Genomic DNA, 27,030 nt, shown 5'->3' on the forward strand with positions numbered 1-27,030 from the left:
TTACACCTAGTGACAAAGTGACAGAAAACTGAAGTTGGTTTTCTCTCGTGGAAAACTTCACTCAGTTTAATACAAATTAAGCATTTTTGTCAAGAAATCCCAGTGGAGAGGTGTGATTCTTCATTACTCAACAAACATAAGCTCCACAACCCTCCCAAGGCAGTGATGGGATTCCTGGTTGCAATTAAGCATCTGAAGCTAATCTTGCTACCCTATAACAAGAGTGGCCAGCAATCTCCCTTCACTGTTCTGCCCTTTCCTTTGTGAGTCACTGGTGCTGTGATCCCTGGGGGATGTTCTGTTGTGATCCCTGGGGGATGTTCTGTTGAGAATGTAGAATGGGTGACCCACGGTGTGAAATGGGAAAGGATGCGGCAATGTTTGGCTGGACAAAGGGATTCAGGTGCCTGGCTGGCCAGGCAGGGGCCATTCCAGACAGTTGTCTGGCTCCTCTCTCGTGGTTGATTCCAATCAGCACCCCTGGAGTTTAGTGTAATGAGGGCAAGGAGCACGGACTGGAGACCATGTGACGTGGCATATAGCACTGCTAGAGTCACACAGCCATGTAGGCCGGTTCTTCCCAGTTGTGGATGTGCATGGGCCTGGCTTCTCCTCACTGCCAGCATACACAGACAAGATGGGGGAAATGGCTAGAAGCCATTACTGGAAAAAAGTGAGCAAGGCTTTAAATCTTCCACATCACAGGTTGCACATCACTGACATCCTACAGAGGCTGTGAACTGTGATGCATCACACAGCATCTGCTTCTGAAAGTGCCACAGACTGCCGCCGAGCCTGTTCCTCAGAGCACCAACTTCAGCCCTGCTCCCAGCATGGCCTCACTGCCATCAGCTTTACCCCATGGGACATGCTGACTCACTGCATATCTGGCAAAGATGCATCAGAAGTGTCAGAGTACTTCCCTTTTTAATTCCGCTCCCCCAGAGATGGTGCAAGCATCCACTGGCTGTACAAAGCAGCCTCCAACTCAGGTCAGGATGGCCAGAATAGCTGTGGACTGGAAATAATACAAACACATGGCAAGCACAGCTCAGTCATCCCTGTCTAGCAGCAGCTCCCTGCCTGTGATGAGCAATGGGCCTATGGCAGTTTTACGCAGCTCATCAGCAGCACTGATTCTTCACAAAACTTAAACCCCTCAGAAGCCCCTGACCTTGGCCTGGCTCCCTACCAAGAGCTTAGCCTTGTGAGGGCCAGTGACTGCAAGCGAAGGCTTGTACAGAACGTAGGCACACCTGTCGGAGCCCATCTAACCCCACAGACACTTCCAAAGGCAATACTAGACTTAGCAGGGCCTGTTTCTAGGCAAAGGGAGACCTTGAAAGGAAACAGTAACAGACAGATAGCCCTGCTAGTCTATATACTATCAGAACAAAAAAAGCAGTCCAGTAGCACTTTAAAGACTAACAAAATAATTTATTAGGTGATGAGCTTTCATGGGACAGACCCACTTCTTCAGACCATAGCCATACCAGAACAGACTCAATATTTAAGGCACAGAGAACCAAAAACAGTAATCCAGGTTGACAAATCAGAAAAATATTATCCAGGTGAGCAAATCAGAGAGTAGAGGGGCGGGTGGGGGGGAGGAAGTGTTTTAAGAATTAGATTAAACCAAGTATGCAAAAGAGCCCCTATAATGACCTAAAAAATACCCATCCCAGTTCAAACCATGTGTTAATGTGTCAAATTTGAATATAAAAGAGTTCAGCAGCCTCTCTTTCCAGACTGTTGCAAAAATTCCTCTTCAGTAAAATGCAGACTTTCAGGTCATTAACAGTATGGCCCACTCCATTAAAGTGCTGGCTGACAGGTTTGTGGATCAGGAGTGTTTTTATGTCTGTTTTATGCCCATTAATTCTTTGTCTAAGAGAGTTTCAAGTCTGTCCAATATACAAAGCATCTGGGCATTGTTGGCAAATAATGGCTTATACGATGTAAGTTGAGGAATGTGAGAATGTGCCCGTGATTCTGTGAATAACCTGGTTAGGTCCAGTGATGGTATCTCCAGAATAGATATGTGGACAAAGTTGGCAATGGGCTTTGTTGCAAGCAAAAGTTCCAGGACTGGTGTTCCTGAGGTATAGACTGTGGTAGTTGGAGAGAATCCTCATAAGGTTGGGAGGTTGTCCATAGGAGAGACCAGGCCTGCCATCTAGGGCCATCTGGAGTGTGGCATCCTGATTAATGATATGTTGTAGGTCTTTAATAATAAGATGCAGTGGTTTCAGTTGGGAGCTGTAGGTAATGACCAGTGATGTTCTGTTATTGGCTTTTTTGGGCCTATCTTGAGTAGCTGGTCTCTGGGTATTCATCTGGCCCTGTCAATTTGTTTTTTTATTTCTCCTGGTGGGTAGTTCAGGTTTATGAATATTTGGTAAAGATCTTGCAGTTTTTGGTCTCTTTCTGTAGGATCAGAGCAAACGCGATTGTACCTAAGGGCTTGACTGTAAACAATGGATGTAGTTGTGTGTGCAGGATGGAAGCTAGAAGCGTGCAGGTAAATATAGTGATCAGTGGGTTTCCGGCAGAGTGTAGTACCTATCAGGCCATCCTTGATTTGTACTGTAGTGTCCAGGAAATGCCTCTCTCGCATGGAGTAGTCGAGGCATAAATTGATGGTGGGGTGCAGATTGTTCAAGGCTCTGTGGAATTCTTCCAGAGTCTCTATACCATGGGTTCGAATCATAAAGATGTCACTGACATATCGTAAGTAGAGGAGGGGTAATGGGGACGAGAGCTGAGGAATCGTTGTTCCAGGTCAGCCATAAATATATTAGCATATTGTGGGGCCATGCAGGTGCCCACAGCAGTTCCACTAATCTGGAGGTATAAGTTGTCCCCAAATCAGAAATAATTGTGGGTGAGAACAAAGTTACAGAGGTCAGACGCCAGACTGGCTGTGGTGACATCAGGGATGGTATTTCTGCTAGCTTGTAATCCGTCTTCATGTGGAATATTAGTGTACAGAACCTCTACATCCATGGTGGCAAGGATGGTGTTGTCAGGAACTTTTCTGATGTTTTGTAATTTCCTCAGGAAGTCAGTGGTATCTCGGAGATAGCTGGGAGTGTTGGTGGCATAGGGTTTGAGGAGGGAGTCCACATAACTGCATAGTCCGGTGGTAAGAGAGCCAATACCTGAAATGATAGGGTGCCCAGGGTTTCCAGGTTTGTACATTTTGGGAAGTAAATAGAATAATCCAGGTTGGGGCTCAGATGGTGTGTTTGAGTCAATAAGGTCCGAGTAGCAGCAGGGAGTTCCTTCAGTAGTTGTAATTTCTTTTGGAATTCCAAAGTAGGATCAGCAGAGAGAGGTCTGTAAAATTTGGTGTTGGAGAGTTGTCTGGGTGCCTCCTGTTCATAGTCTGACTGATTCATGATGACAACAGCACCCCCTTTGTCAGCTGGTTTGATTATAATGTCTGCATTATTTTTGAGACTCTGGACAGCATAGCTTTCATCATAGTTGAGATTGTGTCTCATTTGGTATTGTTTGTGTATCATGTCAGTCTGAGCACGGCTGTGGAAGCATTGTACATACAGATACAGACTTTCACTACGACCGTCAGCAGGAGTCCACATAGAGTTCTTCTTTTGGTGTTGGAGGGGGCGTCGAGAGAGTCAGAGTGTTGTTCATAGGTGTGTTGGAAGAATTCCTTTAGACAGAGGCAGCGAAAGAAGGCTTCAAGGTCACCACAGATTTGTGTTAGTTCGTGGAGGAAGTGGGGCAGAAGGAAAGACCCCAGGATAAAAAACTGCTGGGCTGAGTTGGTAGCTGGAAAGGTTAACAATATTGTTAGTTGAGCTGTCCGTGTTGTAGTTGAAGTATCCTGAGGTATGAAGTAATTTAGAAAATGTATTCTCTTTTCTTTTTTGTAGGAAGTGGAAGTGTGTTTTATAAATTTCTTGTCTAGTACAAGTAAAGCCTCATTCTGTGGGGTCTTGCGTGGATGCCTGATTGTTGATGAGAATTTCAAGTTCAGAGAGTTCATTTTTAATCATCTTTTGTTTATTGTAAAGGATTTTGATCAAGTGGTTTCTCAGTTTCTTAGAGAGCGTGTGGCATAGATGCTCGCTGTAGTCAGTGTAGTACATTGATTGTAATGGGTTTTTCAAATTTGACACATGAACACATGGTTTGAACTGGGATGGGAATTTTTTAGGTCATTATAGGGGCTCTTCTGCATATTTGGCTTAATCTAATTCTTCACTCCACTCCCCCGTCTTCTGCCCCCTGCTCTCTGATTTGCTCAGCTTAATAATATTTTTCTGATTTGTCCACTTTGGTTACTATATTTGGTTCTCTGTGCCTTAAATATTGAGTCTGTTCCGGTCAGGCTCTGGTCTGAAGAAGTGAGTCTGTCCCACGAAAGCTCATCACCTAATAAATTATTTTGTTAGTCTTTAAAGTGCTACTGGACTGCTTTTTTGTCTTGAAAGGGAAGTTGGCAAGTGATTCCTGTAAAAGGCTAGTGCTGTGTAGGCTCCAGCTGCAGAACTGACTCCAGCAGTGAACCCAAACTATGCCAAATATCAGGGGGCACTCTGAGGGAGCAAGAAGGAACCATTCTCTGGCTCAGCCCCCTCTCCCCTGCCCAGTCCAGGGAGTCTTCACAATAACATCTGGCCAAGCATTCTGTGAAGGTAGAGAGGAATGTGACTCAAAGCCCAGCCCAGACATTACCACGCATGGCTATGAACCAACAGAGTCCAAATGCTTTTGGGGGCCCTCTAACTAATGAATAGTAACAAAGCTTCCCCAGGCAGGGCTCCTTGTAAGAGTTGCCAAAGGCGGTCACAAGTGACCAGTAATTTCAGGTTTCTTAGCCTTGGAGGATCATGAGGTAGGTGAAATCAGATCTCCTGAAGGTGTCTCAAGCTGGGCTGCCAAAAAATGAGGTTCAGGAAATTACCCAGCCGTGTACCTTAAAGAAGAATTCCTGGCTCTCACATGCTGTGCAATGCAGATGCCAAGCAGCTCAGGAAAAGTCCTACTGCGGGAAAGTGCTCTGCACCATATCCCTGTCACAGCCCTGACACTGCCCCAGTATTGCAATCGGTAACAGTATGTCAGTGTCTGCTCCACCTGCACTGTGCACCCTGGAACCCAGCTGGAGGCACCAAGGGTTTAGTAAGGAGGTTACACACAAATGCTGGGGAGCCACCAGTCTGGCAAGGAGCATTTGTTATCAAGCCCACACAGGCAAACAAAGAGCAGGATAATGTGCTTGGCTTGGTCAGTGCAGCACCCAAGTGACTGGTCATTCAGAGACAGCAAAGTGCTGGCCTTTAGTCTCTTTGTGCATTACTCAGAGTGCTATCTTGGAGACAGAGGTTAGAAGACATCTCTGTTTGAACAAAGGAAGCTCCTAAGGGGACCTCCTCTCCCTCTCCTGGCCCTGTGAGAGGCTGCACAGGGCACATACGTGGTACTAGCAGCCCGTTGGCCTGACCGGGAGCACAAAGGAGGTGAGTCAGAAGAGCTCTATTGGGAGGGTGAGTTGCCTGTACATTTTAGACACTGGGCCTTTTCCTCATCTCAGCTCAGCAACAGAGCAGAGTTAGTGGAAACTCAGGATCAATAAGCTCTGTAAACACTGGCAGTAGACTAGCGCTCAGGTTTGTAAGCTACAGTTCATTCATTATATAGCTGCTCCGCAGGGGCGCTATCTGAATGGCTGTACGTTTTCCTTCAGGCATGTTCTGCTTTCCCAGCTACAGGAGCTAACACATTCTTTGCCAAGCCATTGATGGACCTACCCTCCATAAATTTATCTACCTCCTTTTTGAACCCTGTTAAGGACCTGGTCTTCACAACATCCTCTGGCAAAGAGTTCCACAGGCCTGCTCTGCACCGTGTGAAGAAATACTTCCTTTCAATTGTTTTAAATCTGCTCCCTACTAATTGCATTTGGTGCCCCCAAGTTTTTATGTTATGGGAACAAGTAAATAACTTTTCTTCAATTTACTTTTTCAGCGCTAGTCATGATTTTATAGACCTCTATCATACCCTCTCCTTGGTCTCCTCTTTTCTAAACTGAAAAATTCCAGTCTTTTTAATCTATCCTCATAAGGCCCCTTTCCAAACTACTAAACATTTTGCTGCCCTTTTCTGAACTTTTTCTAAAGCCGAGATAAAGTCTATGGCACAGACACTTCATGAGACAAAGATACTCCCTCTCCTGATGAGGGTGGCTAGATAGACTAACTACTTAAATGTCTACAATACTGAAGCACCATATCTGCACAGATCCCTACCCATCCAAAGGCCAGCAGGGCTCCCCTGAAGCAGATACTCACAGTTGTTGCGTACTGAATGTCTTTCCAGATGGAGGTTTCCCGGGAAATGTCTGAGGCCTCAAAGAGGTTCTCCAGGATAACCTCCCCTATCATGTCATGCCTGGAGAATCTGTCGAAGTCAAAGACACTCAGGTGGAGTTTTCTGCTGGTCAGCTCCTCATAGGGCACTGGAAAGTGGAAGGACTCCTCAAAGGTGGGGTTCAGAGTCTTCCTGTGGACACGTGTCTGGAACTTGCGCTTCCTATCAGGCAGGAGATAGATCTTGACGTAGGGGTCTGAGCTGCCACAGAAATCTTTGGCCGGCAGATCAAAGGCCTTGAGGATCCGCACAATCAGCATCTCATTCTCATAGTCATATCTGAGAGTGAAGTTTATTTTCCCACAAGTTTTTGCTGCCTCCTTCTTGGGGTCCTCAGAGTCCACAGATTTTTGCTTATAGAGCTCTGGTTTAATCCTGCCGATACTGGTCGGCTGCTCAGCGTCAAGGGGCGGGTCTGTGCCATAGTCCATGCTGGACACATGCATCTGCCGAGGCAGGTGCCTCTTGAAGGAAATGTGCCTGCAGGGGGAGAGGACAGCTGTATACTGTGCCTGATGCATTCCCTCTGCTCCCTCCCAAGACGAGCCCAAGCAGAGCTGGCAATGGAAGAAGGAGGGGAACATGGTGTCTCATGCTGTCTGTGGGGAACCTCAGAGAGGGTTATGGCTGGGGCATCAGGCTCTCTTACTGGATCAGCAATGGTAACATCCCAGCCTAGACTCCAGAGGGAGCATCTCACACAGACAAGTGCCTACAGAATGAGGAGCCCAGATAATAAGCAGAGGTCTAGGGTCCTTCCACTTCTCATTTGCTCTCCCTCCATACACCTGCTACACAGATGCAAGCAAATACACACTGTGTCCACAGCAGAGCCTACAGGCTGGGAAGACACTGCAGCTCTCTTGTTTTCCATTGCCAGACCCTGGCACTAAACTTCCTTCCTCTCAGAGAACTCACAGCACTATGAAAACAGAATGAGCAAAGTCAGGGCTAGTTAAGAGAACTGCCTCTGGGCCCCTGCTGCACACAAAGGTGCCCAAGAAATGCCAGCTGGGCAGCAGAACACGCAGACCTGGCAGGTTGGGCCCCCATCTTGTATGGAAATTTCTCCAGCCCCAGGGGACCTCAGCACTAAAAGCATTTCATGCTGCTTCAAATGCATTTTTCACATTCCAATACGATGGGAAGTCCAGGTTTCCCAGGACAAGGTTGTCTAAACTGTGGGATCCTATTGGTGCTATTCACATGGTCTTTGCAGGGCTGCAGAATCTGCCCGAGTGAACTGGCTGAATCCCCTCAGCTCTTCCTTTTGCTCTGTAGCTAAAAAGCCTCGAATTCAAGGAGCCCTTGCCTGATCACCCATAACCTGCCTCACTCCCAGAGCTTGGCCTGGTCCACACAATGCTGTGCCTGCCACAGCTGATGCTTCGGTTGCCCTGTGGGGTGTGAGTGGCTGTGTAACAGCACAGCAGGAATTTCTGGGGTGGCAGGCTAGGTTCTGGGGAATCACTTGAGTAGGCACAGCTCATTAGACACTCCCTGAGTGGAGATCGGAGCACCTTTCTGGCAGAGGGCTCTAGGACCTGAGGACTGTGGAGCATCCAAGCCAGAGGGGAAGGCTGACAGAGGGTCATGGAGCTTGGCTTTGAAATTACCCTTTGTTAACAAACCAGGCCCCAAAGAAGATAAATCCTGACTGGAAGTGGTACCGAGAAGGACTACTAAGCCGACAGGGAGAAGGGAGAACTTGACAGAATTAGCTTAGCAGCACAACGGCTGACAGGGATTCAACAGCCCTCTGTAAAGCACATCAGAGGAACCCCAGAGCTGGCAAAATGCTGGTTAAGGGAAGGACAGCTGAGGCACAATAAATAATGACACTCAACTGGCCAAAGTTAATTTGTGACTGGAAATGAGGGGACAGTTCCTCACCATCAGAGGAGTGAGGCTCATGAGCAGCTTCCCAAGAGGAGCAGTGGGCAAACCAGTTCATCAGCTTTACCATGGCTCTCAGGGCTACATTTATGAACCGGGTTACGTGACAGGGCTGCCACCACTGTAGGGGACTGGACTCAGGGACACAGGAGGGTACTTCCAGTCACTAGGCAGAATCTGGCCTCCACAGTGAATGTGTCACGATTGTGTGGAGCTGGGTGGGGATCCCACCTGGCCCCAGGAGAGTGCAGAATGAACCCCGCCATTCGTTCAGATAGCACAGTAAGGCATGCTTTGGAAATGAACCCAACAACAATGTATTCTCCAGCACTTGTCTCTACCCTACCTGCAGCCTCAACACACCCACAGCAGCTCTGTCCTCTACAGAAACCTCTCATATGCCTGATTTGATCATTGAGATGCATTTGTTTAGGGATTCAAGGATACCCTACCATGTAATACTTGCGAGGCAGCCGCCGAGAGGACAGGGCTAGCAGCTTGATCTCTGGTTTTGATGTGCCATTCAGGGGGGCAGAGCTACGCAGCTATGATATGACAGGATTAAGGTGCACAAAAGAACTAGGGCTGCTGCTCACGGAGCCTTCTCCGCTGAGTGAACTTGGAGCCCGGAGGAGTTTGGAGTGGGTACGACAAAGACCAACGTGCTGCACGTCTTTCTTGGAGGTTTGTAAAGGAATTTTTCCATGCAGTTTTGCACATCCCTACATCTGAGGAAGGTGCAAGAGGGAGATGAGTGACAGTAACACACCTTCCCCATTAGCACAAACACCCCTCGGTAACTCATGGTCAGGGAGAAGTTTGCTAATGGAGTTTGCCACAGATTCATGTTTAATTTTTTTCTCTTTTATACCTTGGGGGTGAATTTAATGATACAATGGATGATGAAAAACTAGTGGGGCTGCCATAATGTGGGCAGGCTCAGACAAGCTATTCTCCCACACACTCAGCCTGATGGAGTTTTTACCCTCTCTTGGGCACGACATGCTGGAGAAGCAGAGGTGTGTGTTTGTGCATGCACCGGGAGGAAGGATCCGTGCAAGTGTGCAGTGTTTGTGTGCGGGCAAAGATGTGCCGTGGGTCTGTGTGCCTGAGCTGCCTGAAAAGCAATGTAATTAAGTCACAGTACATGGACAATTCCAGCTGTCACCAGCCAACTTTTAGTTCCTCTTCAAACGTGTGTCCTGTGATCCAGCGCAAGTAGTGTTCTGAGCAACAGCTGCACACCCTGTGGTGCTGCCTGCTGCACTGGGGTTGTGGTCAGCGCTATGGCTGGAACACCTGGACTCTGCTTCCTGCCCTAGTTTCACAGACTCCGGAGGCAGGGAAAATGTTGGATTCTGTGTCAGATCAGCCATCCAAGGCCCGTCTGTCTGATCTCTAACATCAATGACTCTCATGCATAGGGCCTTTGGGCTGTGGCTGGGGCAGCAATAGGACACTGGCATGCAGCTGCTCCTACAGCTAGCCAGCATAAGAACATAAGAATGGCCATACTGGGTCAGACCAAAGGTCCATCCAGCCCAGCATCCCATCTGCCAACGGTGGCCAATGCCAGGTGCCCCAGAGAAGGAGAACAGAAGACAATGATCAAGTGATTTATCTCCTGCCATCCATCTCCTGCCCTTGTTATGAAGGCTAGGGGCACCATACTTTATCCCTGGCTAATAGCCATTTATGGACCTAACCTGCAAAAATTTATCAAGCTCTTTTTTAAACCCTAATAGAGTCCTGGCCTTCACAGCCTCCTCGGGCAAGGAGTTCCACAGGTTGACTGTGCGCTGTGTGAAGAAAAATTTCCTTTTATTAGTTTTGAACCTACTACCCATCAATTTCATTTGGTGTCCCCTAGTTCTTGTATTATGGGAAAAGGTAAATAATTTTTCTATATTCACTTTCTCCACACCATTCATGATTTTATATACCTCTATCATATCGCCCCTCAATCGCCTCTTTTCCAAACTGAAAATTCCCAGTCTCTCTAGCCTCTCCCCATATGGGACCCGTTCCAAGCCCCTAATCATCTTAGTTGCCCTTTTCTGAACCTTTTCTAATGCCAGTATATCTTTTTTGAGGTGAGGAGACCACATCTGCACGCAGTACTCAAGATGTGGGCGTACCATAGTTTTATATAGGGGAAGTATGATATCTTTTGTCTTATTATCGATCCCTTTTTTAATAATTCCTAACATCCTATTTGCCTTACTAACTGCCGCTGCACACTGCGTGGATGTCTTCAGAGAACTATCCACTATAACTCCAAGATCCCTTTCCTGATCTGTCATAGCTAAATTTGACCCCATCATGTAGTACGTGTAATTTGGGTTATTTTTTCCAACATGCATTACCTTACACTTACCCACATTAAATTTCATTTGCCATTTTGCTGCCCAATCACTCAGTTTGCTGAGATCTTTTTGTAGTTCTTCACAATCCCTTTTGCTTTTGACTGTCCTGAACAACTTGGTGTCATCTGCAAACTTGGCCACCTCACTGCTTACCTCATTTTCTAGATCATTGATGAACAAGTTGAACAGGATCGGTCCCAGGACTGACCCCTGGGGAACACCACTAGTTACCCTCCTCCATTGTGAAAATTTACCATTTATTCCCACCCTTTGTTTTCTGTCTTTTAACCAAATTCCTGATCCATGAAAGGATCTTTCCTCCTATCCCATGACCACCTAATTTACATAAAAGCCTTTGGTGTGGGACCGTGTCAAAGGCTTTCTGGAAATCTAGGTATATTATGTCCACTGGGTGCCCCTTGTCTGCATGTTTATTAACCCCTTCAAAGAATTCTAATAGATTAGTTAGACACGACTTCCCTCTGCAGAAACCATGCTGACTTTTGCCCAACAATTCGTGCTCTTCTACGTGCCTTGCAATTTTATTCTTTACTAGTGTTTCTACTAATTTGCCTGGTACTGATGTTAAACTTATCGGTCTATAATTGCCAGGGTCTCCTCTAGAGCCTTTTTTAAATATTGGCGTTATATTGGCCGTCTTCCAGTCATTTGGTACCAAAGTGGATTTAAAGGATAGGTTACAAACCACTGTTAATAACTCTGCAATTTCACATTTGAGTTCTTTCAGAACCCTTGGGTGAATGCCGTCTGGTCCTGGAGACTTGTTACTATTCAGCTTATCAATTAACTCCAAAACCTCCTCTAATGTCACTTCAATCTGAGTGAGTTCCTCAGATTTTTGATATTTGATTGATATTTCAGTTCCACTCACCCAGCAAGTCATGCTATGAGCAAGAGAAGCAAGGAGAGAGCAGAGTCTAGTTTGACAAAGTACTGAGTCACTGATTCTTCCCTCACCACCTCTGTGCTGTCACAAAATTGACGTGGTCACAACATATTGACAGCTTGACACAATGAGGCCAAACCACAGTATCAGGGTTTGAATCTTTTACTTTTAATCAAGAGCTCCTCATAAGACGAGTATAACATGTCATCTGGTTCAAAACCAAGCAAATCTTTGGCAAACACTCCAGTATGGGGATGAGAGTATTTCCTTCAGCCCCACTGGGGTACATCTCTGCCTCAGGCTCTGCAACATAGTGCTTACATGTCAACAGCAAATCGCAGTTAAGAACACAACCAAGGCAAGGCAGTGGCTGGACACTGGATGTCTGTGTTATCGCAGCTTCTCCATAATCAAACAGCATTGAGCCCCGGGTGTAACTAGCCTGTTAGGTGTAAGTTAGACATGTACGCTTAGCTAGAGTTGCTAAGGTAAAGTGAACCCCACTCACTGAAATGAACATGCCATTTCAGCCAAGCATGCACTGCTGGTCTGCAGAGACCCACACTGTCTCCATGTTGCACAGAGCACAGCATAGCACTCACCTGGTGGATGATGTTGGTTCTGTTGTTTGCCTCTGCAGCCGCGTGTGCCGCATGATGTGGTCTTTCATAGACATCTGGACCTCAGCTGGTATATCCGGTGAGGTGTGGCTGATCTTCACAGCTGCTTCCAGGAAGGCAAGTGTGCCCGTGTCCTTTGCCTTGTCGGCCATGGTCTCCTGGTTGTAGGCTGCCTCACTGCGGGAGATGTTAGAAGAAATGGCCTTGTTCCTCCAGGGCACCCAGCACAGCTTCCAAAAGAGAAAGAGAAAAACTGCCACCAAGGCGAGGCCACACACAATAACTATCACTGCAAGGAGGCTGATGGAGAGCTCTAAGGGCAGGAGGGTTGACAGTGACACACAGGGAGCAGGAGGGGCGGGCGGAAGAAGAAGAGAAGAGAAAAGAAAAGATGCTTGTGAGAAAGTTGTAAGATAAAATGAAAAAAAAATGGTCCAAGCTGGCTTGTCTCATCTACCCTGGGCCCTGCAGTTCCACAAGTGACAGGTAAACAATCTCAGTTCCCTGCCGAGTGCTGGACCCAGACAAACTGCCTTGGCAGGACCAAGAAGGGGGCTACAAAGGTGCCAGGCAATGGTCATCTCTGCCTTGAATGGGTCAGAATGCTCGGAATGATTCAGCGGTAAATCCATGTTTGTCTGGTTAACTGACATGATCAGATACTGAGTTCGCTCTTGGGCTTGTATCCCTAAGAGTGGCTTAGCCACAACACTTACCGCAGAACAGCCATGGGACCAACGACCTTAAATAAACTGCCCGGGGGAAACACCTTTCTGCTGGTGTGGCAGAACATGCCTTCCACTGCAAAACACAGGCTCTCCGCTGGGCTCTTAAAAACCCACTACCACAGCTCTGAAAGGAAGGCTGGTTATTGTCCTGTTAAAGCACATCTTCCATCAAGCTGTGCTCATGGAGAATATAAATCCACAGGCTGCTGACACAGTGAAATCAAACAGAGAAGGAGGTTTTACAGACAGCATTGCATGTTCTCCTCTGCATTAAACGACACAGGCAAAGCAAATGGAAAGCTCACACTCTCCTCTAGCACTTTCCCTTATATGTTGTAGGTTTCAAGTTTTAAATCTCTCCTCTGGAGAGAGAAACAGCTCCCAGCAATGGTGGAAGAAACAGAATAGGGGAAGAGAATGTACATGACATGGGGTTTAATGTGATGCACAGTATCTCAGCACAGGATAGTACAGTTTATTTTTACATCACTTTTTGCAGCATAGTAATGGACAATTCATTGTTATAACGTTGTAGGAAGAGTCCTCCCCATCCCCTAGGTCCTAGCATTTGGCACATAGAAAGAGAAGACTGCCCACTCAGCATCGATGTGTGCACTGGGACTTGGTGAGCTGAGCTAGGTCTGAACATGGAGCTGCAGAGAACAGGTCCTGCCATTTTGGATTTGAGTAGGCAACTGCAGCTTTGTTCCCCTGCCTAGCTGAGCGGCTTGTATTTGTGACTACTAAAGCCACACTCCGGGAGCTAGCCAGCATTTGCAGGTGGAAAACAGGCAATGGAGAAAATGTCAAAGCTCCAAAATGTAGTCAGAAGTGCCCGTTGTCCTGTGTCAGTGCAGCCATTGGACTCTGGGCTGACATGCAGAAAATAAAACTCACGCTGTCGCTATTCAAAGCTCTCAAGAACTGGGTGGGCCAAAGTATTGTCCTGGTGTTACAGAGATAAACACCCCCACCAAGAATACCACAGACTAAACAAACCATCAAGTTACTCAAAGGAATATACCAAAAGCATGTGCTGGAAGTTCAGACCAGCTAGTGTGAAGTGGAACTAACCAGACTCAACCAGTGGGGCTAACCAGTAGGGTACCTGCCGACTTTCCCACACAGCACCGCAGGGGGCTCTGAACTCCTTGCCCAGTTCTCTTACACCACACCTGCCTGAGGAAGATCAGCATTCTACTCTGCCGAAGGGGTCAGCGCAATGCAGCCAGGGTGAGTGCAGGAGTGGAGGCAACCCTTGCAACCGCCCCCTCAACTCACGTTGCTTGGGGAAGGGAGGAGCTCTGGGTAAACGGGTGGAGCAGAGGCAGGGTGGGGCCTGCAGCAGGAGGTTGCCCTGGGTTCCATGGCGTAGGACACTGGAGGAGGGGTTGCCCCAGGCCTGCTGCGGATGGCCCTGATGGTGGGTGACTGCAGATAGAATGAGGCACTGAATGAAAAGGCATGAGGACAGCACACAGAGAGAAGCTGGGGCTGATCAGAGCCCTGCTTAGAGTCCCCGTTCAGTGTGTTATTTTGTCTCTCACTGGGCATGCCGCACACAAGAGACTGTTTTCAAACCAGCCCTCTGCAATTCCCAGGGTTAATCCCACCAGGCCTGCCCAGAGAAAGAACACAGAAGGCTGCCAACAAGGGCACCTTGTTGAGTCCAGTGTTGTTACAGGGTTCACAGATTACGGACAAATCTTAGGCCCTCTTCAGGACAGCATTGAAGCATGGACTTGCTTTTAGGTCCATCCTGCAATGCTACTATTTACAGGTCAGCTTGCATTGAGGTGTCTTCTGCCTTCTGTGCTCTGGGATGCACAGTGGCCAGAAAGCAAATAGGAGTCCCAGATGTTCATGAGGAAGGCCTTGGCATCGGGAGGAAGACCAAAGGTGTGTCTGGGCACTCCAGCCACCGTGCACAGGTCAGGGCAGTGATAATTTACACTGGAGCCTGAATCAAAGCACCACAGCTGGCTCCTCACTGAGCAGTCCTCAGGAACTCAGCAACAAGCTGTTAACATAGACAGTCACTAGACAATGATACGCCTGTGTAAATCCCATCAATAGCAGCTGGAATTGGGGCCGCAGAACAGGCTGACCCACTCACCCTGAAGTAAATAGAAGCCTCTCCATGGAGTTCCAGGAAGTTTGGAGCAGGCTGATGTGAAGAGGAATGCACAACTCTTTGACATCTACACTCACTCCTGGCTGTTCGACTGGCTTAGTTAACCACAGCATAAGGGCATGAAAAGAAACCGAGTGTTTCTGTGCTGAGGGAAGCACATAGCAAAATGTTACAATTGATTTAAAAAAAAAAAGCCTATTTTTTGCTGGTCAAGACTGAAGTATGTGAGCATAAATTCATTCATTTGCTATTTTTGTTTCAATCAACATACAGCCTACATCTACACTACAGCGATCTTTCAAAAGAAGTTCTTCCAAAAAAATCATCTTTCAAAAGAGTGCATGCACACACAAAAAAGCAGATTGAAAGATCAATCCACTCTTTCAATAGAGAGCGTCCACACAACCCCCACTCTTCTGAAAGAATGGGACAGGGATTGAAAAATCTGGCACCATGAGGATTGCTATTTCAGAAAAAGGGCCTGCAGAGGGTCTACAAATGCTTATTTTCCCAAAAGAAGCTTTCAAAAGAAGGTACTCTCCCTGTCCTGGGAGCAGAAGAGAGCCTCTGGAAGAAGAGCCCCAACCTTTTGATTTCGGATCTAAAGAGCATATTTTGTGTGCAGATGCTCCATGTGTTCTTTTGAAAAAGGGCCAGATTTTCTGAAAGAACTTGCTAATGGAGATGCAGCCATAGTATATGAGTTTATAATACCTGTTTGCACTATACTTGTATGTAGATAATGCCAACAACTTCTAAAAGGTTCCTAATTCATCCCAAAACTGCAATTTAAAAATAAATCACTCATAATTGGTCATCAGGGAATAGAAGCTGCTCTCATTTGGTCTTTATTTCAGTTGTTATAGAAATAAGCCGTCAAGTATGTCTCACCATAGCCGCGTCTACACGTGCACGCTACTTCGAAGTAGCGGCACTAACTTCGAAATAGCGCCCGTCACGGCTACACGTGTTGGGCGCTATTTCGAAGTTAACTTTGACGTTAGGCGGCGAGACGTCGAAGTCACTAACCCCATGAGGGGATGGGAATAGCGCCCTACTTCGACGTTCAACGTCAAAGTAGGGAACGTGTAGACGATCCGCGTCCCGCAACATCGAAATAGCAGGGTCCTCCATGGCGGCCATCAGCTGAGGGGTTGAGAGACGCTCTCTCTCCAGCCCCTGCGGGGCTCTATGGTCACCGTGTGCAGCAGCCCTTAGCCCAGGGCTTCTGGCTGCTGCTGCTGCAGCTGGGGATCCATGCTGCATGCACAGGGTCTGCAACTAGTTGTTGGCTCTGTGGATCTTGTGCTGTTTAGTGCAAGTGTGTCTGGGAGGGGCCCTTTAAGGGAGCGGCTTGCTGTTGAGTCCGCCCTGTGACCCTGTCTGCAGCTGTTCCTGGCACCCTTATTTCGATGTGTGGTACTTTGGCATGTAGACGTTCCCTCGCAACGCCTATTTCGATGTGGTGCTGCCCAATGTCGACGCTGAATGTCGATGTTGCCAGCCCTGGAGGACGTGTAGACGCTATTTCGATGTAGCGTGCACGTGTAGACGTAGCCCATAAAACACAAGGTCTTCCATGACTTCAGTTCCCTTGGATTTCATGTTTTACTTTAGATCTCATCATAATTGGCTCTTTGATGTTAAAGGCTAGGTAAAACCTATAAAACATGAAGGGGATTTAAATTTTCACCTTGACAAAACACCTGAATCTAAACATGAAGTGAAGAAAAACACTTGGTTGGTGTAATGAGGGGAAGCTGTTCATATCACTTGCCATTTGGGAAGACAGCTGCTATCAGATGTACAGGAGTTTTAAAATCAATTGAAACAAACAAGCAGTAATTCTCAAGCAAGTATCAAACACACAACATGACATCTGGATTTCAATAAGCTAGCTCCATTGTGATAAAGAAACCTCCTGAGGAGATTCAGCTTTTTGTGGTTCCCAGTGTTCCATGTATCCGAACTGTAATAACCTTTAGGAGCTGCACCTCAGTTGAATTACTGCCTAGGAGAGCAGGGAAAATGTCTGAGCTGCCCACAGATAGGCTGCTGTAAAGGAGGCATGTAAAAGCTGCTGTGAGTGAAGGGATAGGGCATGGAAAGAATAAATGCCCACCCCATGCCCTGAATACTGCAAACCTCCTGCCCTCAACTACTCCTTTTGGTAGGGCTGTGAACAATCCATGTCTGAGTTCAGTTTATCTTATTTGAGCCATTGAAACTAGAGCGTAGGGAGAAAGTGTGCATCACGGGCTGGTGAGTGAATGGATTTAGTCTCATTTAATAACAAACAGAATTGCAAAAGACAGATGGTGGAGCTTCCTCAGCTAATCATGTTCTCAACATCATAGAATTCAGCGACACCCGTTTTCTGTATTTTCAGCTAAGTCCTAAATTTTTTTCTTGGGGTTCTCAGTGTCATGAACAGCAGTATAAGAAAGCACAAGGAGTTGGGTTGTTTGAACATGTGTTCTGTTGCTCTATTTCTAGCACTTTCCTTTGCAAATGGTTTTTGAAATGGAGAACAGTTTTCCACTACAGTTCCTTCAAATCTTTAATCAGATGTCTCTAGCCCTATGACTAGAGAGATAACTACAAACACACAGCATATTAGCATCAATGACAAGGAGTTACTATATGGTGCATCCCTGGAAAACATCTTTATTCTTATTATTCCTATGATTAGCAACAATTAGCTTTGATAGATAAATGATAAAAGGACTTTTTTTTGCTGGCTCTGACCTAAGCCTCTAGGGCTGAAACATGGGTATGCATGTCACCCGGCAAGGGGAAAACAGAACCAAGAGAACACATCCTCAGCCAGCTCAGCTGTCCAACTTCATTTGTGAATACCATGACAGGAAGTTTTAAAAGGAAAAGTTACAAAATCCAACAGCCCTGTCTGGCTGCATTCAGGAACAAGCTGTGTTTTGGGTTAACTGTCAGTAATCATCATCACAATCACTCTCTTTCATGTGTTTTCCCTTCCTTTGATTATTTAAACTACAAGAAAAATATGCAGAGCTGCAATGCAGAATCCCTCACAGATGGATGTGGCTGTGTTGCAGAAAACTTCTAAGACATTTCTGTTCATGCCCTACCTAGAATATATAGAACTCACAAATCTGCTAACACACCATAGATGTTAATGAAAAGCTTCAGAAATAACGAATCATCACTTCTGAAAACTTGCTGCCCATTTAAGATGGCTCCAAACCTCTCCTTGCTGAGCTGGTATTCACCAGCTATTGTCAGGATTTAGGAATGCTTTTCTGCATGATCTCCAAAATCCTTCTTCTGGCAGCTCACCTAAAACAAAGGAGGGAGGGACCAGCAGCTTACACATGGGCTGCGTCTACACGTGCACGCTACTTCGAAGTAGCGGCAGTAACTTCGAAATAGCGCCCGTCACGTCTACACGTGTTGGGCGCTATTTCGAAGTTGAAATCGACGTTAGGCGGCGAGACGTCGAAGTCGCTAACCCCATGAGCGGATGGGAATAGCGCCCTACTTCGACGTTCAACATCGAAGTAGGGACGTGTAGACGATCCGCGTCCCGCAACATCGAAATAGTGGGGTCCTCCATGGCGGCCATCAGCTGGGGGGTTGAGAGATACTCTCTCTCCAGCCCTTGCGGGGCTCTGTGGTCACCGTGGGCAGCAGCCCTTAGCCCAGGGCTTCTGGCTGCTGCTGCTGCAGCTGGGGGTCCGTGCTGCATATACAGGGTCTGCAACTAGTTGTTGGCTCTGTGTATCTTGCACTGTTTAATGAAAGTGTGTCTGGGAGGGGCCCTTTAAGGGAGCGACTTGCTGTTGAGTCCGCCCCGTGACCCTGTCTGCAGCTGTGCCTGGCTCCCTTATTTCGATGTGTGCTACTTTGCCGTGTAGACGTTCCCTCGCTGTGCCTATTTCGATGTTGGGCTGAGCAACGTCGAAGTTGAACATCGACGTTGCCAGCCCTGGAGGACGTGTAGACGTTATTCATCGAAATAGACTATTTCGATGTCGCAACATCGAAATAAGCTATTTCGAAGTTGGGTGCACGTGTAGACGTAGCCATGGTGTTACAATAAAAGTGGATAAAACATCAGCTTGTTTGAAGATGACATTGGATTATCTGAGAATAGATTTATCAAACAAACAAAAAAACCCGCACTTATTCAATGGAGTTGGACCGTAACTGAGCCCATCCCATGAGTCGTAAACTGGTACTTTAAAATTTTATTGGCCCATATTCTGTTGGTGTAAGAAACAAGCTTTGAGCTTACCCAGACCTCCTCTTCCGCTCACCTGAAGCAGGAGGAGCATTGATGAAGAGCTCGAGGTAATCTCCAAGCTTGTCTCTCTCCCCTCACAGCAGTTGGCCAGTAAAACATATTCTCTCCCTGCACCTTGTCTGTCTACTAGCCTCTGATCAGCACAGCTACAATACTACGTTACTTCAAAGATATGTAGTGTTGGACAAGGCGTATCTTCAATAAAGTGCTTTAGTTTACAATGGAAAGCAAACCAGAAATTCCTTGACTAAGAGAAACTCCAGGCCAGGCCCTGAGGACAGAGGTTGCTAGGCTCTTCCTATCATTGGAGTAGATGGGTGTGAAGGTTGCTTTGGAGAGGCAATGGGAACAAGAGGTCATTCTAGCTTGGGGAAAGGATCAGCCTGTGTGTTTGTGTCACCCTGCTGTACCCAGCACTTTGGAGCTGCCTGCAGGGGACAGCTGAGGTCTGGAGGTCATCTCCTCCTGACTCAGAAGCTCAGCACACACAGTCCAGCCATTTGCCTTGACAAACAGTTCCCCAGGCACACATGGGAATTCCCCGGAGTCTACCCCTTGTACAGCAGTTACGGTGCAGGCTGCAAAGCCCGCCTGGGGAAATGAGCAGTTCACTGCTTTCCGAGAAATCTGCTCCACAGAGAAATTCACTTTTTCCCCTTCGGAATGACAGTGAATTGTTAATTAAGGCAAACGCCTCATCTGCCGTATTGAAAACTCATTACGGGAGAAAAGCTTATACAGCGTCCCAATAGCCAAACACAACAGATGCTGATAGGAGAACAGCAGGTAAAAGAGACATTCAGACTGGATCACCCCCAGCCAAAAGGTCTCCTGTTCCCAGGGACTTATCTCACTGGAAGAGAGAGCACTTTCTTGGAGAACCTGCAAGGCAGTGCATGCTCTTTAGGGTCATATTTCCTTACTCTTAGGAATGCTACCAAGGGGTCCTAAACTGCAGCTGGTGTCTTGCTACTTCTTGCACCCACTACTCCCTGCCCCTGCCGCCATTTCAGGAGGAGCTGCTGTTCTGGCTTCCCTAACCCTTGGGATCTGCATCCATCGCTGTTGGCCAGGTTACCTGACAGTCTGGCTACCCTCTCCCCATGTTCATACCTTCACCTTGAGGAGATTTCAGGGGGATTTCCACCTCTATAAAAATAAACTACATGTGCACCATACAGTGGCAACCCAAAGTGAGTGTCTACAGCAGCCTCACTGGAGCTGTGATGACTGACCACAGGAGAGAACCATGGACTTTCAATTCCAAGCACAGGCTGCTACCTTGGAGCTAAAGCAGTAACCTGTGGGCAGGCTTTTAGATCCTTCCTGGACTAGCCACTACATGGGGCTACAGCACCCCACGCACCAGGGCAGCAGCTATGGCACCACGATGGTACGATACTGGTACTGAAGATTATACAGTACAAAGCCACCCAAGTTAAATGGTGGAAGAGGAGTGAACACTGGCTAACGGGAAATGTTTACTGGAATGCCTTGAAATGCCTCAGCTGTTTGCTGGAAACATGAGGAAATCTCGCTCACATTTGCTCTGCACCATGGTGGCTATGCTTGGTTTTGAGATGGGGAAGAGGGGGCTTTTACTGGGTGGAGGAGGGCAGGTGGTACAGAAGAAGCTGCTGCTCAATCAGTGTCTGTCACTGTTTATGCAGCAGGAGGAGCAGTTAAAAAGAAACAGAGAATTTGAGTCAATTTTGTCTCTGATCTCCCGCCTTGCATCCTGACGCTACAGAAAACGATGATTCGGACAAGTCCTCTGAGCCAAGGAAGAGCTGCTGGGATCAGCTCAGTGCAGAAACACCACTGGGTGCCCTTGTTTTCGGACAGAAGTAGCTCTCTCTTGGACAGAGCAGGCATGGGAGAGAGGCCAGAGGTACATGCCTCAGGAATGGTGCGTGTTGTGTGAGGGCAGCTAGAGCCACCCTCTGCAGTTGTGGACACGTGTCCCTTTTGCTCTCTCTCTTCAATAGATGCAGCACCATGCTGTGACAGGTGCACAGAGCTCTCGGCAAGCCCCTTGCACACAGGTTGTTGCAGGAGCTGACCCTTTAGGGGCTCTGTTTCTGTACAGCTGCTAGGAAGCTCAAGTTATGCTGAGACCAATGTGTCAAACTGCCCAATACCTCCTGGGGCTGCCTGCACCAGAGACTGATCTCAGAGGGCACATTCTCTCCCCAGAGTCACTTCCAGCCAGACCCAAACCAAACCAGCAACATGAAACACGCATTGCTCTTTGCAGAGGCCGGCATAGCTCTCGTGTCTGCTGCCAAAGAAGCAGCCCAAGTGAAGCAGCTCATTCCAGATAATCCCACAGCGCCAGTGGGCTGGAACCCCAGTACAAAAGTCAATGTAAATTGTTCCTCCAACCCCATGCCAGCACCAGGTGGTCTATCTTGCCCCCTCCCTGACCCTCCCATGTGCAGCCAGTGGCCTTACTGGGAAGCATCGATGGCAGACTGGCATCCCATCCATGTGCTGCCACTCAACCACAGGCTGCCACTGAGCACAAGCCTGACCTTGGCTGCAGCACACAGTCCTAGAAGAGGAATGCCCATTTGGAGACCCTGGCAGAGACGTACCTTAGTCGTTCTTGTGCTGGTGTGAGGAAAAGGGGGTCTGAGATGCCTGCAAAACGCCAAGGGAACAGCAGCAAGTCCAGAGCCCCAGAGCACTCTCTGCTTCCTGGGAAACGGAGCATGTGATGAGCTGATGCTCTAGCATGCCCTGCACAACATCACACTGCCTGGCCGGGTCAGGAACAGCAGTCAGTGTGAGAGTCACACAAGGGGCAGGTCAGAGAATTCCCCCTAGGGAGCAGGAACCTGGCTCTGAAGCTTATGGATCGGACAGCAGCCACCCCCAGGGTCTCAGCTTGGTGGCTGCAACCTCCATCCCCGGTGACATTAGGATAATGTTTGGTTAGAGGCTCATGCACTGAAATGTCCTATAAAGAAAACTCTCTGCCATTGAAACAGACTATAGCATTTAATGAGTTCAAAGCAAAAGAACCCTGGGGTAATGTAACAGGGTTCTAGAGAAAAGGCGTCAGAACCATTTGAACTGAACGAAGGAGCTCTCTTCTCTAGTAACAGAGAGGTGGCCGTGTTAGTCTGTACTGCAACAAAACAAAACAAAGCAGCAGAAATGTAGCACTTTACAGACTAACAAAATGACTTATTCAGTGATGAGCTTTCATGGGACAGACCCACTTCATCAGATCAATTTCATTTCCCGTATCTTCTCTACTTATCTGTAGCCATCCTAGAGAATTATGTTCCTGCCCTTGATTTCTCCAGCAAGCCTACAGTAAAACCAACTGTTCAATCTGTAGAAAAGTTTCCTTTCCCTAGTCCAGCATTTCCCAAAGTGTGGTCCACAGCCCAGCACCGGTCTTTGGACAAAAAAATACCAGTCCTTAGACAATACAACTGTTAAATATATCTGTTAAAATTCTACAGGTTAAATTGTAATTAAGGTAATAACAATAAGTTAGGCACTGAAGTATTTTATATCAAGATTTATATTATTATGTACTATTATTATTGTGAATAAATAATAAACAGTGAAAATTTATTCATTTTTCATTCTTTTTTTTTTTTGCGTTTATATTTTTAGGCCGCAAAAAAGGTACTGAAAAAAAACAGGTTCCAACTATATAAAGTTTGGGAGACCCTGCTCTAGTCCATCGTGTGGGCCTTTTTCCAGGTGGGGTGCCCAGGAGGTTGAGTTGGACCCTACAAACAGACAAGACACTTTGGAGAATTCCACCTTCACACAAAAAGCAAGTCTGTGCCATTTCCAGAGGTAAAGGCCTGGTCTTTGTGTTGGGTTTATCAAGCCCCCTTCCCTCTCTCTCTTTGCCTCTCTTCCCCTGCTCCCCCGCACTCCCCCCATGCCTTCTGAAGCACTGGAAAGCTGCTCATCAGTAAAATGCTTTATTTTAATTTCACCTTGGATGGAAACATGTGAGGAGAATACAGTGTGATTAAAATGAGGTTTTTATGTCCCTGATGATTTTATGCTCCCCAGGTTTGAGTTACCAGTGGAGATAATTAGCAGAGTCCAAACAGAAAAGGAATTAATATGCCTGACAAAGCCCTGATTACACCAGTTTATTCACTGCAAGACAATGCTGGGCTAATTGTGGCAACACTGACGCCTATTACTTTGAAGTAGCTTTCACCATCACTAAGAAGTTTCATAGCTGATTCTTAACCTGATGTGAAGAATTCTACTGACTCTAACACTGGCTACTATAATTTAGCTTTTCACCCAGTCCTCCCTGAGAGAGAAAATAAAATAAATGTGCCAGCTCACACAACACTGTAGAATCTCTGGGTCATTCTGGCCCCATGGGAAGCTGCCTCCCAGGGACTGTGGGGTACCTACTGGCCATGCAACATGCTTTTCCCATTACAGCTGGACTGTGTGAGCACAATGTGCCGAGCACGATGCAGAAACAGTTTGGTTGGTGGCATTATGCTGACTAAACTTTTACCAGTACCACTTTCTAGCTGGCTTGGGCTCCATGTGTTGAGAGAGCAAACAAGCAGCCATCTCCCGAGAATACTCCTCACCTAGTAACCTTGCAAACAGCCTAGAGAGATGGGGAAAAAAAGGCTTTGTCCAGGGAGCAGCTATGGCTGCAGCAGTCCAACTTCAGAGAGTCTGCAGAACTGAGTGGGAGCTGTGCTGGCATGTGAGAGCTGCCTGCTCAGGGGCACCAGACTCCCATTTCCTTTGTGGGGACGTCATAGGACAAGTGAGATGATCTCCAGTAGCTCTTTATTAACACGCAGCCTCAGAGCCCTTTGTTTTGATGTGATTCTAAAGCATTTTGCTGCTTTCAAGTCAACGAGACTGATCAATAAAATCGTTAGCATAAGACAGCACCTTTCAGTCTGCCAACTCTGCAAAGAAGTTAACTAATTAGTCTTCCCAAAAACCTGTCAAGTGACCTTGGACAGCACGCGTCATTACAAAAATCTCAGGAAGTGGGTCAGAACCTTGGCTGCACTGTGCTGATGGGAAAGGGTTCCAATATGGAAGCCAGCTGCCACCACTGCAGACATGGCAGAGCCACGTGGAGTCATGTGAATGCGTCTTGTTCAGCACTTTTCTGGCACAACAGCAGCTAGGAAGAGGAATCAGTACCTCTAGAGCTTTTGGTGGCCAAACTATGGGGGGTTTGAGTGTATGGCTATGAGAGAGGCAAAGATGCTCTTCTGCTATGGCAGCCTATGCGGGACACATGCTGATGGCAATTTGATTCTTTTTCCTAAGTACATCACATCTGAAAAGCTGGATTTTGCAGTCTGGCCAGATGCATTGCTAGGAACCCCAAGCACAGATGGGTTAACCAAAGAGGCTCACGTTGCATTTATCTGGGAAGTAACCCACTTGGGCCTTCCATGAAATCTCAGCTCTTCACAAACCCTGGCCATCTGAGCTCTGCCCTGCAACCTGCACAGAGACCGAAGGAGGTGAGGGAATGTGGGACAAAAGCAGAATTTTAAAAAGAGGAACAGGACAGTAGCCCAAGGAATAGCAATTAGAGAACACATGGGCAATAGGGGGAAGCAAGAAGCCAGCTTGGACTAGCTCTGGAAAGCTCGGGGGCGGGGGTAAAAGCAATAAGAAAGGAAGATCTCTTTTTACCAGGGCATTTAAGAAGAAAATCTTTCACCTTAGCCTCCTGAATGTGGAGTTCCTGCTTCAGGTCCCAGAGGACTTAGTCAGGGTGAGCGGCTTTCTCCATGTCATCTCTCATGGCAGCTGTTTGTTGGCATGAAACTCAGGTGCCAGTCAGCCAGCGGACAGTTCTGTGGTTATGTCCTTGGGCTATTTGTTTCCATTTGGATGGTGTCTTACTGCTTCAGTAACACTTCAGATTAACTGGCCATGTTCTCTGGGTGTCTGTAAGTACAGAAATATCTCCTGAAATGTTCTAGAACTGCAGTCTTATATCTCTTGCGAGGCCTTCCTTGATTCCTTTTGCCCTGGGAGAGTTCACCGTAGAGGAGTTGCTTAGGGATTTTTGACTCCTCCATTCGTATGACATGCCCTGTCCAGCGAAGCTGGGCTTTCAGAATCATGGCTTCGATGCTTGTGGTTCCTGCTCTGTCCAGGACTTCCAGGTTCGTAACTCTGTCCTGCCATCGAATGTGCAGTATTGACCTCAGGCTGCGCATGTGGAAGCGCTCCAGCAGTTTTATATGTTTTCTGTACAAGGTTCAAGTTTCACAGCCATACAGGAAACTAGTCAAGACTACAGTCTTGTACACTTTCAGTTAAGTGGACTGTCGGATATTGTGCTGATTCAACGCTCGCGCTTTCAGACATCCTAGTGCCCGGCTGGCCTGGCAGATTCTGGCATTGATTTTTTTGTCAAGGGAGCCATCATTGGCTATCACACTGCCAAGGTACTTGAACTCCACTACTGTTTTTAACTCTGTTCCTTCACTAAAGATTGAAGCGGGGAGAGCAGCAGATCCTGGAGCAGGTTGAAACAGTACCTCGGTCTTTCCTAGGCTGACGGTCAAACCAAAGAGGCGAGTGGCATCAGCAAACTCGTTGACGACGAGCTGGAGATCAGATTCCTTGTGTGCCATAAGTGCACAGTCGCCAGCAAAAAGGGCTTCCAGGATGAGCCTCTCAGGCGTCTTGGTTTTAGCATTCAGATGATGATGGTCGAAAAGTGACCCATCAAGTCTGTATTGGGCTTCAAAGATGAGCCTCTCAAGCTCCAGGTCCCTAACTGCGTGGCTGAGGACGCACGTGAAAAAGAGGTTGAATAACACTGGGGCCAGCACGCACCCTGGCTTCCCACCATGGGATATCTCAAATGGATCTGAGGACTCGCGATTTCAAAGAACAAAGCCAGTCGTGTCATCGTGGAACAGGCATCTGAGGTTAACGAATCTTCTCAGGCAGCCAAGTTTCGACAGGATAATCCACAGGGCTTCTCTGCTGATGGTGTCAAATGTCTTGGTCAGGTCTATGCAGACAGCGTACAGATCCAAGTTCTGCTCTATGCACTTTTCCTGGACCTGGTGAACAGCAAAGATCATGTCAATGGTGCTGCGGCCTGGGCGAAAACCACACTGTGCCGCTGGTAGGTTCTCCTCTGAGATGCTGGTGATCAGATGGTTGAGGATGACTCAAGCCAAGATTTTCCCAGCAGTACAGAGAAGGGAGATACCCCAGTAATTTCCACAGTCAGCTTTGTTGCCTTTTTTCTTGAAGAGCGATGACTGTGGCATCCTTAAAGTCTTTGGGCATGTTTTCTTCTTCCCAGATGCTGATGAAGATGTTGTGAAAGCCTTCAAGTGACACTGGTCCTGCCACTTTGAAAATTTCAGCAGGGATACTGTCCATCCCAGGGGCTTTGCCAGAGCTGGTCTGGCTGATTGCCTTTTTGACCTCACCCATTGTTGGGGGCAGGTCAAGACTGTCTATTGTGGGTTTCTGAGGGATCTGGTCGCACAGGGTCAACAATGGAGGGTCTGTTGAGAAGGTTGCTGAAGTGCTCTCTCCACCTATTTTTGATGCTGTTCTTCCTCAGAAGGGTCGTGCCATCTACAGACAGGAGAGGTGTAGTATTTGCCTTTGAAGGTCCATGTACAGCTTTGATAGCACTGAAGAACATCTTGGAGTTCTTGGTGTCAGTGTAGTACT

The 27,030-nt window shown here is 47.3% G+C and overlaps 1 protein-coding gene across 1 annotated transcript in view; it reads right to left on the reverse strand.

Annotated features, from left to right (window-relative positions):
• The window catches only part of SYT6 (synaptotagmin 6), a 147,390-nt gene that overhangs the window by 35,875 nt on the left and 84,485 nt on the right, over positions 1–27,030 (reverse strand). Inside the window, exons 3-4 of the mRNA XM_074977514.1 lie at positions 12,174–12,504; positions 6,324–6,882 (exon numbers count right to left, since the gene is read on the reverse strand). Of these exons, the coding sequence (XP_074833615.1) occupies positions 6,324–6,882; positions 12,174–12,343 (729 nt within the window). The 5' untranslated portion in view covers positions 12,344–12,504. The remainder of the gene's footprint in view (positions 1–6,323; positions 6,883–12,173; positions 12,505–27,030) is intronic.

Source organism: Carettochelys insculpta, chromosome 26 (assembly GCF_033958435.1).
Source record: "Carettochelys insculpta isolate YL-2023 chromosome 26, ASM3395843v1, whole genome shotgun sequence".
Classification (NCBI taxonomy): Eukaryota; Metazoa; Chordata; order Testudines; family Carettochelyidae; genus Carettochelys; species Carettochelys insculpta.